This window comes from Choristoneura fumiferana, chromosome 24 (genome assembly GCF_025370935.1).
Source record: "Choristoneura fumiferana chromosome 24, NRCan_CFum_1, whole genome shotgun sequence".
Taxonomy (NCBI): domain Eukaryota; kingdom Metazoa; phylum Arthropoda; class Insecta; order Lepidoptera; family Tortricidae; genus Choristoneura; species Choristoneura fumiferana.
This window is the reverse complement of record NC_133495.1, coordinates 6,596,975-6,615,843: the sequence shown is the minus strand read 5'-3', so window position 1 is coordinate 6,615,843 and position 18,869 is coordinate 6,596,975. Positions and strand designations below refer to the sequence as shown.

The following is an 18,869-nucleotide window of genomic DNA, read 5'->3' as shown; positions in this document are numbered from 1 at the left end:
AGTGAAAAAGGGAATAACTCAAAATCGCTACTTTTCAGTAGAGGCAAAAACCGTTCTATCGTACTTTTTGGGTCTTTAGCGTTTAATATTAGATTTGTTTATGGTTTCAGGCTTTAAGCATAGGGTGGCATAGGTTATAGCTTTCGTTTAATGGGTATTGTTTTAACATTAAGTTATTCTAACACGAAAGCATAACAGTAGGTATAACGTGAATTGTGCTAGTCAATTATGTAATACCTTAACATAAGACGACTTATTCCCTTAACTACAACTGTTCTATGGTTATAACAATACTTATTCTACCCTACTTATGCCTTTATGTACACCGTGCTTTAAGGGAATAGTCACTTTTAGTTCTATTTATGTCCACATTGTTACGGAACAACACAAGTTGTGTCTTTTTGTAAAAAATAATTGCAGACATGTCTTTAGGTTGGATGTTTTTTGAGTTAAAAGCACTAGTACCTTTAGACTGATAAAAAATTGCAGATAAGTAGAAATATTCCTTTAGAAACGGTGAGTTATGCCCATAGCGTAATCGAAAAAACTGGGTTAGGGGATAGCTAGAGATATGTCCTTTTGTCGCAATATGTAACCAAACACGCTGAATCCAATGATGTAATAAAAACATAAGGGCATAACTCGTCTTATACCCCTTTTCTCAGGAAGCAATGAAATTATAAAATAGTAATAAAGTAAGTAAAAATTGTTAATGTTAGTATAATAAGGAGTTATGTCGAGAAATAAAAATGTAAATAGTAATACAATTTTTACTTTACTTTATTACTATTCTAATGTTGTAGAATATCATCGTAAGTCACTAAAAAGGGTAAAAGAAATGTATCTATTAGTAACAGACAATAATTAAATTCTTTTATTTTAGTTTTGTTGATTATAATGTACCTACACGGGTATAAATCTTTGATGTGCCGCCCTGTAAAGTTAGCGAAAATAAGTCAAGATAATATTTCTTGCAGGTGTCGAATTTTCTCTAGGGATAATGAGTATCCCAAAATACTTTTTTGGCGTGTGTACCTGTCATCTAACTTATACGTTAGGTCGGTGTTAATATGCTATTACTGAACGTATTTCACCAGTAGATTCTTCCTTCCTCCAGTCCGGACCTTAATCCTCTGGACTATAAAATTTGGCAGGTCTTAGAAGGGAAGGTCGGTGCTAAACCCCATAAAAATTTGGAGAGCCTGAAGTCATAAGAAAAGCAGTCGCTGAAATAGACATGAAAATGGTGCGTGCTGCGATAGACGACTGGCTGCGCCGATTAAGGGCCTGTATTAAAAACAAAGGAAGTCATTTTGAATAATTTTAAGTAATTTTAATTCTTTATTAAATGTACTTTAAATTGGTATATAATTTATTAAAAACTGATTGGTACTTTTGTTTTTATCATTATTTTCATTAGTGACAGAACTTTGGGACCGACTACGTAGTTATTTCGGCAAATAAGATTTAGGAGAAATATCTACTGGTGAAATACCGATACGTAGGTTAGCCGTTAAAGTGTTTGTGATAATAATTAAGGCTGGGAATATACGTCAGATTTTTCGATAAGTACGACTGTCTTTACTGGCATTTTTTTTTTTCAAAAATATTATTATCACCCATGAGGCTGACATGATCACCTGGAGTGTTCAAAGCCTCAAAAAAAAGAGAAAAAAAAAACATATTATTATGAGTCTACATTTTACCCGAGCGAAGCCGGGTTTTCATCTAGTGCATGTATAAATCCGATGACAATGCAATATTATTATGACGTAGAGCTGATCTGATGATGAAGTCAGATGTTGGCCATAGGAACTCTGTAATAAAACGACACGACTGCATCGATTTTGGTCTCATTTGACTTGATTGCTCAACTGTTACTGAACTATTTGTTTTTAAAACATTGTACGGAGGTGCGGAACCCTTTATGCGCGAGTCGCTCGCACTCGCACTTGACCGATTTTTTTATACTTCTTCAAGTGTTACTAAAGAATAGTGATGTGCCATTTGAAAATGTACATTCTTGGATATAGATCTGGACATTGCTACTCAGCGCCGGTACATGTGACCTTGTACTGGCAGTTGACGACGTCAAATGTTCAGTATCAATTAACATTTTAAGCCAACCGGGCATGATGCAGGGAGGGATTTTTAGATTAGACATCTTTTTAGGGTTTCGTACCCAAAGGGTGCCAACGGAATCCTATTACTGAGACTCCGCTGTCTGTCTGTCTGTCTGTCCGTCTGTCCATCTGTCACAGGGCTCTATCTCTTGAGCCGTAATAGCTAGGCACTTGAAATTTTCACAGATTATGTATTACAATGGCGGCGACCACAACAAATACTAAAAATAAAATAAAGTTACAAATTAAAGGGAGTCGTCATACAAGAACCGTATTTCATTCAGCGGTTTTGAATTGCTAGGCTGCCAAGATGACGGCCGTCAGTTGCTAGGCGAGAGAGAGGCCAATCGCCACTGGTCAGACTTAAATTTAAAAATAACAGCAGATTTAGTTCTCCAATCATCTATTTTCTTGTTAACAATCATCATAATTATTAATGTAAAGTACCAGGCAACTATAAATCACCAAGATAATACTCTAAACAAGCCTCTGATCGTTCCCCCCTCGTTCCAGAAGCTGGTGGTGGGCGGACCGAACCAGCGTAACTGGCGCGGCATCCTAATCGCACTTCTGGTCATCGTTGCTGTCCTGGCACTAATCGTCACCTCCGTGGTGCTGCTGACGCCACCTGACGAAGGTCCGAGGGTCAAAGGACGGAGGCTAAGGATTCAGGACCTGATGAACGATGAGCTGGTGCCGGTCAGATGGAATGGGACGTGGATTTCCGGTAAGTGGAGTTAGCTTTATTTTTTATTTTCATAATAATATACTGTTTTCCAATTTGGGTAGCAAGCACTATTTAAGGCCGAGTGTTATTTGCGTTCACACAGAGATACTTGGTGTATATAAGTACTCTGAGTACCTATACCATGTAATTACTCGATTTGTGCCTTTGCTACCTTCTTATCAATAGTTTCAAATTAAACTAGACGCCATAATGCCATGGCATTCGTACTATTAGTTGTTTTGTATGTATAAATAAAACAGTAGATCTTGGGTCTAGCTAGGTATAGAAGAATTAATATAAATACTTACATATGTAGATAAATTCTTTGGGTAAAGTTTGAATGTAGGGGATAATCTCTGGAAAAATAAATAATCGATTATAATCGATGAATCGATTTAAAAAATTCTTTCACTTATACATAGAAGTCGACACCAAATTAACTTATATTAATATTCGCCAAGTGCAAATTTCTCACGGTGTTTTTGTATTTTATAGAGTCACCTGACATTTCCGAAGTTCCATACAAATCCCTTCCAATCCAAACAAACAAGTAATAATGCCTGAACCTGAAGATACACACGCAGCAAACAATTGTTAGTTTGGACCCAACAATTCTCGCGCTCTGCGACTTCAAAGAAAACTTTTATAGCTGTCTGCTTCTTTGAGCAGCGAATAATTTCAGAAACAACGCTCGCTAGTTGCTAGTGCCCTGGTACTCCCGTCACGCTAGACACGGCTTGAACGTTTAAGTGACTTTTAGTGTAAGACGCGAGTGTCTAGAAAGCGTCAAGTTTAGTTACCATGATTTTAAAAGCGTTAAGAAGTTAAGATAATGCTTTTGTCGTGTTAAATTGTCGAGAAAGGTTTGTGATTTAAGATAAGTACGTATACTTACTGGAGTTGAAATTTTGGTAACGATCTGACGCAATTTTGACAACGTGGCGTAAAAACCTACTCTTGAAGTGGAAGGCTTATCAAGAACAATGTGCCGCAGGAAACTTGGCAGGAAGTCATTTAGGCAGAGTGAAATCTGAGTTAGGTTTGCCCTTGGATGCAACACCTCTCTAAGTCAATGTACCAACTGCTATATTCCATCCGAAAAAGTCAGATTTCAATAGTAATACGACTGCACCCGAAGTGTCAATCAATTATTGTATTAAATTTAAATGAGTGACATTTTCATATCAAATGATATGGATCTTCACGATGGGTACCAAAGCTAATTGAGAAAATACGATAAATATTAACTTTTACCATAAAATACGATAGAAAACCATTATAGATTACGTCTGTATGTGCAACTACTTTGTCCTTGTTATCAATGACGTCACATTATGTAAACAGTATCAAGCACGGCACGGCTAAAGTAACAGGCAGTCCATTTGGTATCGAGCGGTTACTTACTCTGTTTTACCATGATATTCATTGTCGAGTAATTTTAGTTTAGTACCTATGTTAGATGATGTGTAGTGTGTAGGCTTTGATAAATTTCCTGCCATAAGACGAACTACGTGATTGTTTGATGAATATATTAAAAATCCGTTTAAACGTTATTCGTCTATTACTTATAATACTAATCTGTCTTAAAGTTGAGCACAAAAACAAAGCAATTAATTATTTATTTACAATGCAAAATTTTATGGATATTTAAACGGTATTGCGTACCTACTTATGTGTGCGTGTAATCCACTCCCACATCGTAAAATAACTCTAACGCTGAGGAATTGGGTGCTAATAGGCTGTAAAAATGCTGTTAAATGAAGATAAGTGATATATCGCAGACACGGCGGAAGAAAAGGATAAGTTATACTGTAATGAATAACAACACAAAAAATACATCGCTAAATAAAATAAATATCACGGGACACTTGACACCAATTGACCTAGTACCAAATTGGCATTGATCTAAAAAAAACAATGTTTATTTTTATGTATTTTTTTTTCATAAAGTAGGCGAATTGAAGACAACTATTTTAAGGATTTTGGTTTTAGTTGGGTTTTATTTTTTTTAAGCTATTTATAAGTTACAGGAATTAAAGCTAACCATAGTTGCCATGGTGTTAAAAATTACATTTATCTTTCTACAGTTATTTAAAAAAAAACGTAGTGTCATCTATCACCTGTCAGAGTTAACATTAGGCGGTTTATTTACATAACGTTTATTTAATATGAATCTGAAGGTCAAACGTTATTTTGCAAATATACACGAACATTTAGTATTTTTTTGCTAAAACGTTATAAAATGATTTAATAAACCTATTCCTTAGAATGGTTTTGGAATTGGACCACATTGTAAAAAGTAATATATGCCAATACACACTATTGGTTACTCAATTTTTCAGCGCTCTTCAGTTGTGATGAAAGAAAAGATATCTATCATATCCTGCATTTCTTTGTAGTTAGCTGTAGAATTCGACGAACTACCCAGACAGTGCGAACTCTATAATAGTTAATTAGGTGAGGAAACAGACTCATCAGAACTTGAAGAGTCAATCAGATAGAACATGCAAATCTTCAGTCGGATTCTGTCGGATACTGGCAGATAGACAGACATAAAAATTTAGATTTTCGGACATTTCATTTCGTATTGGTGCTCTAAGACCTATCTTCATACCAAATTTAAAGTTTCTAGGACAACTGTACTGTTTCATACCAAAAAAACGCCAGCAAAAATAAAAATAAAAACGCCCGAAAAAAACGCTGCTTGAAAAGACAATTAAAAAGTAAAAAATAATTATGCACTACCTAGCTGTTGCCCGCGACTTCATCTGCGAAGAATTCGTTTATCTCTATCCCGCGGGGACTATGCTGATTTCCCGCAAAATTAGCCTAAGTTAATTTAGTATAAAGTATCTAGTAATATTTTTTTATCTAAGCGTTGTCGGTGTCGGGGGACCGCTAAGGTTAATACTTTAAAAAATACAACATATTTAGTTTCATGTTAGTGTATGTGTGCAGATGAAGTCGCGGGCAACAGCTAGGTAGTGCATAATTTTTTTACTTTTTAATTGTCTTTTCAAGCAGCGTTTTTTTCGGGCGTTTTTATTTTTATTTTTGCTGGCGTTTTTTAAGTCGGGGGTTTTTTAAATTTTAAATTTAAGTTTTTATTTCATGTTTTTTAAACTTTGATATATATATTTTTAAACTGTACTAGTGTGTTGGATATCCTGGCTGCAGCATCAGCTCATCTTGTTGCCACCATTGCATTGTATGTAGAATCAAATACTGATCAAAAGGAATCAAACACGACATATCTGCTATTATTTTTCCAAGAGTATACTAGTGTGCTGGATATCCTGGCTGCAGCATCAGCTCGTCGTGTTGCCACCACTGCATTGTATGTAGAATCAATTACTGATCAAAACGAATCCAAACACGACATATGTGCTATTATTTTTATAGTGTACTAGTGTGCTGGATATCCTGGCTACAGCATCAGCTCATCGTGTTGCCACCATTGCATTGTATGTAGAATCAAATACTGATCAAAAGGAATTAAACACGACATATCTGCTATTATTTTTTCAAGAGTATACTGGTGTGCTAAATATCCTGGCTGCAGCATCAGCTCATCGTGTTGCCACCACTGCATTGTATGTAGAATCAATTACTGATCAAAACGAATCCAAACACGACATATGTGCTATTATTTTTTATAGAGTGTACTATTGTGCTGGATATCCTGGCTGCAGCATCAGCTCATCCTGTTGCCACCATTGCATGGTTTGTAGAATCAAATACCGATCAAAACGAACCCAAACACGATATATCTGCTATAGTTTTATTAAGAGTGTACCTACTAGTGTTCTGGATATCCTGGCTGCAGCATCAGGCCGAGAATTCCATAATCTTGCATAGCTATATAGCATACATGGGTGTTTCAAATTTTAGGTCCCAAATATGTTTGAAAGTAAAGTAAATATCCATTATGCGTCTAAGATTCCTACCGCAGCGAACAAAAGATCTGATGATCTTGAAACGGCTGAACCGATTTTGATAAATCATGTCTAAGATCCATCGCTAGAAAACCAACTTTCAAATAAAAAAAACCGCATTCAAATCGGTCCACCCGTTTAAGAGCTACGGTGCCACAGACAGACACACAGACACACAGACACACAGACACACAGACACACAGACACACACACATAGCGGTCAAACTTATAACACCCTCTTTTCGTCGGGGGTTAAAAATTCATCAAAAATCGTTCTGATGCACACGCACAAACTTTCGTATTTATAACTCTGACATGTAACTTTTTTATGTTGATTACGATTAAGTATGTATTTAAAATATTATTATTTAATGGTTTGTTAATATGAAGTCTTGAATTTTGAAATAAATTTATTATTACATTATAAAAAAATGCCCGGAAAAGCGCAGCAACGCCACCTACCGGGATCAATTGTATTTTCAGACCATCCAGGAACCCATTGAAATATAGACACAAAATTTCATCCAAACCGGTCCAGCCGTTTAGGAGGAGTTAGGTGACAAACACACGTTCAGAAGAATTATACATAATAATATTAAGATTAAGATTATGTATATATTTGTAGGATAAATAGCTTGAAAATTGAATTATAGCAAGGCCAAACCAAAATGACACACATTATGCAGGTAAGTACTTGTACTATTACTTTATTCTGTGATGCAGGTAACAGCGACTATGAAAAAGGCTTTTCCCCACGTTCCCCAACTATAGATATCCAGTTTGATACTTGCTGACAGTAATGTCAAATCCATACGGGATAATATAGGATTCTTATTGTAAAGCTTGTATAGTGTCCGGTTCGAATCACACCCATTTCTGGCTTTAGAAAGTTGTTGTTGGTGCTTTCGGTTTTGAATGACAGCTATATTTGTAGATACAAAAAATAATAATAGAACCATTTGAATAGTGTCACAAATGCAAAAAATAAAAAGAATGACATGATTGTGCCTATCTAAGAAGATCATTGTGTCATTTACTTTGAGGACTATTGTCGTGGATATAACTGATTATTCCAGTGAAAATTAAGTAGGTTTATTACTAGAGCTGTATCTCCGATTAATAGTGGCAACCCTATTAACACACTCAATGTTATTAGACAACATAAACACATCCGTGTCGTTTCCTTAATAACATATTATGCCCGGATATAGCGGCGTAAGGCAAACAAAGAACTGTCCGCTGTGTGGATCGATCGACTTGTTTGACTTTGACAACAATGGACGCTAGTAATGACAGTTGGAAATGTCATGTCTAGCTCGAGATTTTTTGCTGACGATACTTTCGGAAGATTCCTTTGTAAAAAATACTAGTTAGGCCTCGTCGCGATATTTATTCGAATTTTATATGCCTAAATCATGAAATCCGTACCGCTTCGCATTCAATGAGGGCTATCGCGTATGAATTCTCCGCTAGAGGCGCTAGTGAAGCGTGAGGCCTCCGAAATGTCAAATCTCATAGTTTTTGGGTGAGCTAAACGGGTTTGTTTATAATTAGAATAATTTTGTGAATATTTTGCAATACCTGAAATTAATTATGGCAATTATGCGTTACGGGACAATGAATGTCTGTGTTTTGAGACAGTTTTGTCTTTCGGAAACTTTTGTCCTCCCTTTTTTCCGAATAAAACGGGACTACACAACACTGGTTGCTCGATATTTTTATGGTACAGTTTTGAGGTGTATTAAATATGATTTTAATCTTAACTTTGTTTTCATGCCCGTAATAACAAACTTTGAAAGCCACACTTAAAAAACTCATGTAACAGTGGCGCCATCTAAAAAGAGAAAAAACGATAGCCCTCATTGGCATCTGATCACAGATTTTGTTCCGCGCGAATTTCTTACTGCCAGTCCGGATACTCCTAGAAGATTCAATGTGTTACAGAGAAAAATACCGCGCGGTGTAAATTCGCAATGCGGACGGGGCCTTAGATTATAAAAAATATTGGATAAATACGTCTTTTTCTTTTGTTAGTCAAACAAAAATAATAAAAATGAAGCGCGTCAAAGCAAAGTTCCTTAGTAAAAAGTGCACGTATCTAGGTGTGACGTCAGACGAAAATTTAACCGGCATTATATTAATTTTTTTGGCAAAAGAAAAAATACGGACGAATATTGACGGGCAAATTATATTTTTTTGTGAACCTGACCTCTTAACACTGTTAGCGCATCTCTGCGATCCCAATGTTTCCAAAATTTCCTGATTAGTGATTTAGTTTAGGCTGTATATACAGTGTGGAAAAATAAGTCGGGCCCTGGAGGGAAACCACCTGGAAACCTGGAGGGAGAATATTAATATTAGCATCAATCCTAGAATAAGTTATTGCATTCTTCATGGATATCTTGTACGACAGACGAGAGTAAGACTAAATGTTTGTTAGAGAAATTTATCCTGAATAATAATCCTATCGATTAGTATAACAAAATAGCGAGTGTTTGTTTTATTTTTATTTTAGTTGGTTCGAGTCCCGGGCGAGGCAAGCGAGTTTTATAAAATCTTTGAATGCAGTTTTGTTTATTTTTAAAAATAAAGGAATGTCTCCTGCCAACTTAAGGATTTAAGGTAGTTTCCCTCCAGGGCCCGATTTATTTTTCCACCTTGTATGTATATTAGTCAAAACAGTCAAGTTACTATTTTATCTACCTATAAGATAGAGTAGTATTATTTCTACCATCTCAGAAAATCATAAGAGATTAATGTAATCCCAGTTGAATATTTGATGAAAATCTTAATTGTGCTGCAAGGCTAATCTGCTCACATGAAAGTACCAGGGTCTCATAACCAAACAGCAAAACAGTACATAAATAAAACCTCGCGTCGTCAGCTCGTCGTTTTAACTTGTTTTTTGTATTTGGAAGTACTGTCTGCATAAATAAATAAATATATAAGAGAAATAGAAATGTCACGCAAGATAACAGCTATACTTAAGGCTATACTATATATTTATCTCAGATAGGTCTGTAACGAAGCGCTGCTCGAATTAATTGCTTAAAATATTGGGTTATTGCATACATTATGTTGACAAAAACTATTGTTTCACTAATGAGCATCGTAGTCAATAAAACTTGTGATAACACATAAACGTTTGGCATTAATAGCAGGACGGGCCAAAAATAACGACACCGATTTTAGCTCTAAGAAGGAAAACAAACAGTATTGGCCGAGAGTTGAAATAAAAATATCAAAATCAAGAGTTTAGTCATTACAAATGCGGGTCGCTTATTAATTACTGTTACCGATGAAAACAATAATTTTACTGCGCGAACATACAAACGACACACCTAAATCACATGCTAAGACGGAATGGCAATATAGTCGCCGCATCCGCTGGCCTGTCATCCGTGCGTTTGACAATGACTCGTACCACAAGACTCAGTGCGCGCAGTGTCAAGTGACGCCCGTCATACAGTTTGCGATAGTTCAGCGACAGTCGCTATTCCGAGACGTTATCATAGTACGAGTATTTATCAACTCACGACGAATACTTTACATTGGACAAATTTTTCATTACTCTTATTTTTAATTTTCTAGTCTGCATTTTCATTCACATTCTGCTTGACATATCGTAAAAATATCACATTAAAAGTCTTATTCCTACGAAAAACGTAGAAAGAAAGAAAGGTTTATTTTGGCTCCATCTAAAACTAAGACTAAAACTAGCACTAAAACTATGTTACTTGGTGACACCACAGGATACCAAAAAGGGTCTCCACTCAGCATGTGTTGCCGCACATTATGTGCAGTAACGCTGGTTTTCTGTGGAGCCCAACGTTAAATAAACATGTATGCATGATCCAGTTCCTTTGCCCCAGTCAGACGAAGAAAAAAAATTTTTAAACCATATACAAGGAAGAAGTGACGTGGCATAATAAGACATATTTTCCTTAAGTCTTTTACATGATGAAAGCCGCACTGAAAACGAACTAAACAAATCTACAGGAAAAACGAAATCCTCACAGAATAAACTGCTTCCCTACATCATTACGAACGGATCTTTCCCGCAATCTTGTGAGTGAAAAGTTTTTGCTGTAGCTTTTCCAGTTGCCACCCCGTTCGGGGATTTCCCTACGGTCTATTTCCATTTTCACTAATTATAAGTGGTTTCGTATGTAAACATGTGAAGTGGAAACTAGAAGAGCCAGAAAATACGAAGAAATTCTGAATGGAAAAGGCAAAAGATAAAGTCAAAATATCTTTGATCAATTTTAGTTTAAATAAGCACTTATGAATTTAAAAAAATCACTGCTTTGTTGAGAAGAACCCGTCAAGAAACTCAACGAGGTATATTTTTTTTAAACAATTCCACAATGTTGTTTAATGAGTTACGAGTACATCACAAGTAGCAGACTAGCAGAACTCTACATTTTTAACACAGTAGATTTACTATTTGAAGTAAGGGATCGAAAATACCGATTGTGATTATTTCCGAACATTCCTGTCCATGCTCGTCTTTAATTTTATAAGTATCTGTGTATATACCTGTTTTCTGTACTATTTGCTATGTGTTGGTGTGCAATAATAGTATTTTATGCAACTGTGTCGTAATAGGGGTCCTCAAAACACGATGTGGGTTTATGAAACGAGGCGTAGCCGAGTTTCATAATAGGGTCACATAAGTGTTTTATGGCCTAATTACGTACAGTTGCATACAATATTTTGTCTATATCCATATATTAAATCCTCTATCATGTGTTCAAGAACCATTAAGAATAACCTGCATTAACGAGAACTAGGTAGGTATGTCTGCCCCACGAGCTGCGCCCGCTGCGCGCGCGCGACCTGCTGTAATGATGTATGAAATCTCATTACGACACAGATTTCTGTATCGTAATGACCATTACGATACAGCCGTGTTCATAATAGAATTCAAAGTCGTAATGCTGGTACCTATGGTTTTTGAACGCGTAATTGTGGATTTACTATATGGGTGTAGATAAAGAGTTATTGTATTGCACGCTTTAGATATTTGTACTGAAGGGAGGAGTTTGAGCTGGTTGAAGAATGATGATTATTATACGGTATCAGACGTTACTTTGCGGAGATCCAAATCAATGAAATGAACCTTTTACTTTGTTCATTCGCTAGTCCATTTCCACGGGTGTCACACAAAATCAACTTCTGCATGAAAACCATGTCGCCCATTTGTAGCTGTCTTGAAATAGCAAGAACCTCCTCTATTTTTTGAAGGGGTTAAAGATTACATCGTTATGGAACTTTGCAAAGCAATGCGTGAATCAATGAACAGTCTTCTAGAGAGAGAACACTGAAAAGAAAAAATCCGCAACGTAAAGAAATTCTTACAGCCGTCCTTCGCATAAATTAATAAGAGACAACCGCTGTCTTCAAGTTAGCTAATTTAGCTTTTTTTCGGCATTAGTTTTCTTTGCGGCACCAGAATGACAGCTTGCCTCCCTCGCGGTCCGCCGAGATTTATGATTACTACGGAGATTAAATTTTTATTCTCAAACGTTTCCCTTTGTCTTAAGTTTATTGTGATTTATTGTAGGTATATTAAAAATCGCTTCGGGGCAGGACTACGCGCGACCGTCGAGCGTTTTCTCTATTCATTGCACCACCGAGATACTTGCTGCACAGTTGTTACCTAGTAGTGTACGCAATGAACAGAGTAAACCTGTCGCGTCGTCAGTTGCGTGGAGAGGTAGCCATAAGGCAGCATATTGAAACCGAGTGTGCTCGTTTGTAATAACGGTTGGAGGAGAATGTGGGGGAAAGAAATCATGGGCTCTCGTAGGGTCGTTTAGGTTAGCGATATTGCAAGGTTCCTGCTGCCGTTTGCCATTTATTTGATGATGATCGTCATTTGTCATCATTCGTTTGACGTGAGTCATCATGACGTGCAGAATTCTCTGACCCATGCTAATTTCGCAAAATCCGTCATTTTCTACTGTATAAAAAGAACCAGTGACTTTTTCTTCTATGTAAAATCTTAAAATCAGGTACGGCATAGGATAGAACCAGCAGCGACACAGAAATCGTAACACACAATTCCAATTTTGCTGTGTACAAAGAACTGTTTTAAGTATTGCTAGAAAACTACTTCTTAAATTAATTAGAGCTGCAATTTTGTGCTTTTCTACTGGTACCTTTGGATGGTGGTGGGTGGTTGAAAATTTAATCAAAAGCACTACAACCTACCTAGTTACTTTCAAAGCATTATTTAAACAAAATTGAAGCGTACCCTCCAATCGTAGCCTTGGAAAATACGTACAAAATTGTTGTAATCAATCATCCCTAAACGCCCACGGAAACCTTCACATTTTGTTTGAAATACCAGGAAATAATGAACGCGAGTTGTAATTTACTTAAATAAAGTTTCGCTCCTTGTAAACGTGGACGCGTGCCAAATCCCTTGCGGCAATGCATTTTATCTTTAGGACTGCGGTTTTCGATGAAACAAATGTAAACAGCTCGGATGAATGAACTTTACGAGACACGAAATACAGCCTAAAACCAATAGAACTTCACAAACGAAATAAATTTAAGGATTACGCAATGTTGTTTTGCTCTCATTCTTGTTATTTTATTGATTTTATCTTTTGATACCCATTAGGCGTAGTCAAACGGCAATCACTGTCCAAAATGGAATTCCGCCGCGAGCGAGGATCTATTTTGGGAGTCGTCTTGGGGGTTAAGTACGTCGCTTCTCTATTGTGATATTTATTTTTATCAGCGTTCCATTATCTCTGAGTAAATATTTACGTTAAAATATTTCTCGGAGGACATGGCGCCTTTTTTATTTTTCTTCTTTATTATTTATTGACTTAATACCGTTCCACGTAAACACGTTTCTGGGAATTGCCACACGTCTTGAGCAAATTGTGAGCAGAAATTATATTCATGCTGCGGTCTGCCCGCACATGCCGCATATGGCTGCAAGTGTCATGCCCTCTTTAGTTTATGACGTCCTGGTAAATGAAATACTATGTGCCAAGTTTCTTCCTAACTAACTCGGGGCACTGGGAGTTATTCTCCTTGTCCTTGATAAAAAGCTAACATATAAAATAACAAAAAAATATGAGATTATCTCTTGAGTTTTCCAAAATTACTTTGTTTGTATCTAAATTTTGAACAAATATAATTTATTTATTAAAAAATTTACAATTTTATAACTTCCACATTACCTAATAAACTAAAGATAAATCCAAACTAAATAAAACAAAAATGACAAATTAAATAAAATAACAAATCAAACAACAAAATAAAAAATAAAAAAGTCTAAATCACTATCTAAATTGTCATTTTTCATGTGTGGGAGCTGTGAAGAATCGAATAGATTTTTTAGATAGCACAGAATATAGTTTTGATGTCTGAGAATGACGGAAGAATTAATGAATACTACCGGAAGTATACCTTTTGATAAACAAGTGACATCATACGGTGTTTACGGCGTTAGTTATTGGAGTAAGATAGAGAGTTCTTTATACAATATTATATTAACTTTGATCGGCTATCTCCCTAATCTTAAGCATGAAAAACTAACAAACTTTTAGGAAAGTTAATTCTCTTCAACTTTGTCATGCAATTTGATACACACTAACGCCCTCTCTCGCCATCCATCTGTTTGTTTTGTTCGAATAGACGGAGGTGGCATCACATTTATCCGTCAAATAAAATTAATCAGTGGGTGGTGAAACAGCCCCTGAAAGAAAATGTTAAAGTTAAACCCTCCCCTCCCCTCAAGCTAGCAGAGGATCCTCGAGGTCGAAAACTTAAGATAGGTAGCCTTCCTACGATTATTAAACAATCTGTAAACCCACAGCGACCCACAGCGATCACGGACACCCACTTGCATATACTCAGGCGCATGCACAAATACGCAACACAGCACCCACCACATTTTTTTATTTATATGGTTATTGCATTTGTTGAGATACAAATGAGGTACATATTTACACAGCGTACATAATTTTCGGGTAGCGACCGTCCCTCTTCTAGGGACCAATCTGAAAACCAGCGCTGGGCATGCCTAGCATACGCTGAGATTGGGACCCATTGCGTAACATTCTTAGTGTTTTTAGTTTTTTTATATTAGTTTTTACTTTTTATTCTAAATTTTATTGTGTTTTTTTTTGTGAGTTGTACTGAGCTAGGTTTTTTTTGGCAATAAAGATTATTTTACTTTACTTTACTTTAAAAGTTCCATTAACTTTGGAATACTCTTTTCAGCTACCTTCACATTTTTTATATTGATTGGATTATACTTCATATTTTCTTAGCTAAACGTGTAAGCGTACTATATTGCCTTTTTTTCAGATAGTGTATATATAATTTAAAACCTCTGGTTTAAATATTACTGATAAATTTCGTTGTACCTTGTATTCATCCTACTATATTATAAATGTGAAAGTTCGTACGTTACTACTTCACACTAAAACGGCTAGACAGATTTGGATGAACTTAGTGATCAATTCAGATCAATTTAGGTTTTACGGGATGACCGTAAAAGTAAAAATTAGGAATTGAAATAAAAAATACAAAAAGATTTAAAAAAACAATCTTACGATATATGTAATTTTTTGTTAAATCCCAGAATTAAAATTCAAATGCGCGATCTATTACGCGAGCGAAGCCGCAGATAAAGGCTAATTTACGATGCTATAGTTGTATTTAGATGATATTTCATTTTGTATTCGGCCCTGAGCTCATATTAAATTCAGCATCAGTCCATTGTAGGACTCTAGATATATTTCGATGGCGTGCCCCAAGTTGAATTATCGACTTAACAACAAAGTGAATAGGCAGAATTACCCATAAAAGTGTTTACGAGCGTCATTCTACCCTCGTTTGCGATTATATACCGTTCCCCTTTGATCTAAGACTTATAGTTGTCAGACGGTAAACGTGTTTTTTGCCATTGTCTTGTACCAGATCGGATGTCGCAAACAAGTCGTTGGCGACTTAAAGAGCAGTAAAATGTTTAAATATAGGGGGTTTGATGGTTGCTAACATGACAGTCTTGTGTAGTGGTTCCATAAAGTAACTGCACTGTTAACTACGCCGTATTTTTGTAGAGTTAAAAAACTTAAGAATGGCTAAATTCTTGCGTGAAAACAGTCAACAACACCAATAACTGACACAACATATAATATAATAGCAACATATAATAGCGTACACAAATATCTGACACGACTCTTTCTTGGGCCGGAACGCGACACGTGTCGGATATTTTGCACGCTCTACTGTGGCAGATATTAATGCAGGTTACTGTACAGTCGCCATCAACTGCACTGAACATGCACGCTATTATTAAGGTATTAAAGTTCATGTATCGATATTTTGACCACTTTGGCCGCTCCGAAATATCTAATGGCGACTGTACAATTGATTTGGAACTTAAGTAAGTAAGTATACCAAATTTCACTTCAAACTGACTACTGGAAGTGGGTCAAATTTTGCCTTCTAAGATTAGAAAAAACAAACTGAAATATAGATGCACAGAAAAACCAGAAAAATAAAACCAGCGCTGGGAATCAAACCCAGGTCCTCAGCATTCCGTGCCGCGTGCAATACCGCTACACCACCACTGGACAGGAGTACAGACAGACACGAATTTCTCCTATGCACACATATCTCAGCTGGTTTGTTTCTTATTTAGTCACTTAAGCAGCGATACTAGCGACATCTATGCTGTAGCCCTCATCGAGAAACTTTCAGCACTCCATGGGAACTAACCGCTCACCCGGACATTTTTCTGGTTTTTCTGTGCATCTATATTTCAGTTTGTATTTTCGATATGGGTTTTACGGGATGACCGCAAAAGTAACAAAATTTGGAGTTGAAATAAAAAATATAAAGACTCCAAAACCCAATCTAATTCTAAGATTAGGTTACTGACAGCAGATGAAAGTAAATAATAGCTTGTAAATACGAAATATTGTTAAACGTATCAACACATATTTTTTTGTTCATTCATACCATTCATTTAGTTTACTAATGTTTCGGCGAATAACGTTTGGCAACCTGTTTCATTTCGCAACTTTTCATTTCCCAACTTTAATATTTCTGAAACTGTAAATATTTCAGGATTTTTATAAAACTAACCTAACCTAACCTAAAGGGTTCTACACGATGGCCCTGAAATAAATCCTGAAATATTTACAGTTTTAGAGTTTGCGAAATGAAAAGTTGCGAAATGAAACAGGTTGCCAAACGTTACGTTGCGAAAAGGCAGTACTCGCATTCATTTACATACACCTAAATGCAATTCAAAGATCACAGCGGCAATACAAAATGTTTGAACTTTATTGTCTGAAAGACTTGCTTGGAATAAAAAGCTGAATGCTAAGTTATGATAATGTTGCAGTAATTTAATTCAGCAATCTCCTGAACAGAGATACGCTCGAGCTCGTAATGTACTCGTAACTGCGGCTGTTATTGCTAATGGTGTGTCCAGTTTCAGTTGGCTTGGTTATTAATAGGATGTAAAAACTACTCCTTGACGGTTGGCCTCTTGGAGAGGCTCAGAGTCTCGCAAACGGCTATGGAGAGACCTATGGTTGGAGTTTCTTTGCGCGATAGAATCCAGTGGAATACGGAAATTCGTCGAAAAACTATTAAAGTCACCAACATACCTGTAAAAATATGCAAGTTTAAGTGGCAATGGGCGGGCCACATCGCTCGAAGAACAGATAGCCGTTGGGAGAGAAAAGTTCTCAAGTGGCGTCCACGAATCAAAAGAGGAAGCGTTGGCAGGCCTCCCACTAGGTGTCGGATGTCGTTACATCGTGAGAATTGCGGGCAACCGGTAGATGCAAGTGGCTAGTTGTCGTTCATTGTGGCTTTCTAAGAGAGAGGCTAACTGTGAACTAATTGAGACTGGATCAAATACCTAGCACTGCGGTCGATCTAGGAATATAGACGAGTTGACTGGCACTATGATCACTGCAACTTATTCCGATAGGTTCGCTGTGTGACTCTTATTTGGTGCCTTCTGATCAACACTTCAATAGATGTCAACTTCTCTTCAAAATCTACCAATAATATATCCCTTTTCACAGTACCAGGACCGCATGACATAAAAGTGGTGCAGTAATAAACTTTAACAGCATCTTTTTCCGCGCGATTAGAAAAGTTCCCCCATAAAATGAATTTACGGGCCGAACTAGCGAGCCCAATGAGATAGTTGACATAAATCATTGAACAGATGCGCTCAATGGATGCGGTTTGCTCCGTCGATTTATGGACCTCTGGTAGACAAGGTCACATTTAAAGAGGCTCTGTTCGGCGTTTTGCATTCAAATGGGATTATGAATGATTTATTGGCCCTAGGGCTAAACGAACACTTTAAGCGAAAAAGTGATGTGAAACCTATTGTGCCGTTTGTAACTTTCATTAGGCGTGGAATTCCTGTATTATAGTTTATAGTAATATTTTTCAACCTGTGGGTCGCTACCCTCTGGGGGGTCGCGAAGTCTCTTTAGGGGCCTCGCGAAGCACCTTTAATTGCTGCGAAAACATGTTCAGTAAAAAAAACAATAAGTTTCAAAATATTAATTAAGAAAATGTTAACTAACAATATTTAGCATAAAATAAAATACATGAAAAAAACAACGGGTAGGGGGGGGTCGCAAAATATTTCTTCATACGAAAGGGGTCGTGTCATGAGTTTGGAAGAATAATTTCTTAAGAAACCTTTACTACCCTGGTTAACAGCTATAGGTTATATTATGATTGGTTTTTGGAGTCTTTTTGTATTTTTTTATTTCAATTCCAAATTTGTTACTTTTACGGTCATCCCCTAAAACCATATCGAAAATACAATCTGAAATATAGATGCACAGAAAACCCAGACAAATGTCCGGGTGAGCGGTTAGTTCCAATTGAGTGCTGAAAGTTTCTCGATGAGGGCTACAGCATAGATCAGCATACATGGATGCACAGAAAAACCAGAAAAAGAGACCAGCGCTGGGAATCGAACCCAGGTCCTCAGCATTCCGTGCTGTGTGCTATAAGTAGCGTAGTAGAAAAAAAGGCAACCTGAGATATGTGTGCTGTGCATAGGAG

The 18,869-nt window shown here is 36.6% G+C and overlaps 1 protein-coding gene across 1 annotated transcript in view; it reads left to right on the top strand.

Annotated features, from left to right (window-relative positions):
• Dpp10 (Dipeptidyl peptidase 10) overlaps window positions 1–18,869 on the top strand; it is a 179,102-nt gene that overhangs the window by 73,330 nt on the left and 86,903 nt on the right. The window contains exon 3 of the mRNA XM_074106623.1: window positions 2,637–2,850. Within this exon, the coding sequence (XP_073962724.1) occupies window positions 2,637–2,850 (214 nt within the window). The remainder of the gene's footprint in view (window positions 1–2,636; window positions 2,851–18,869) is intronic.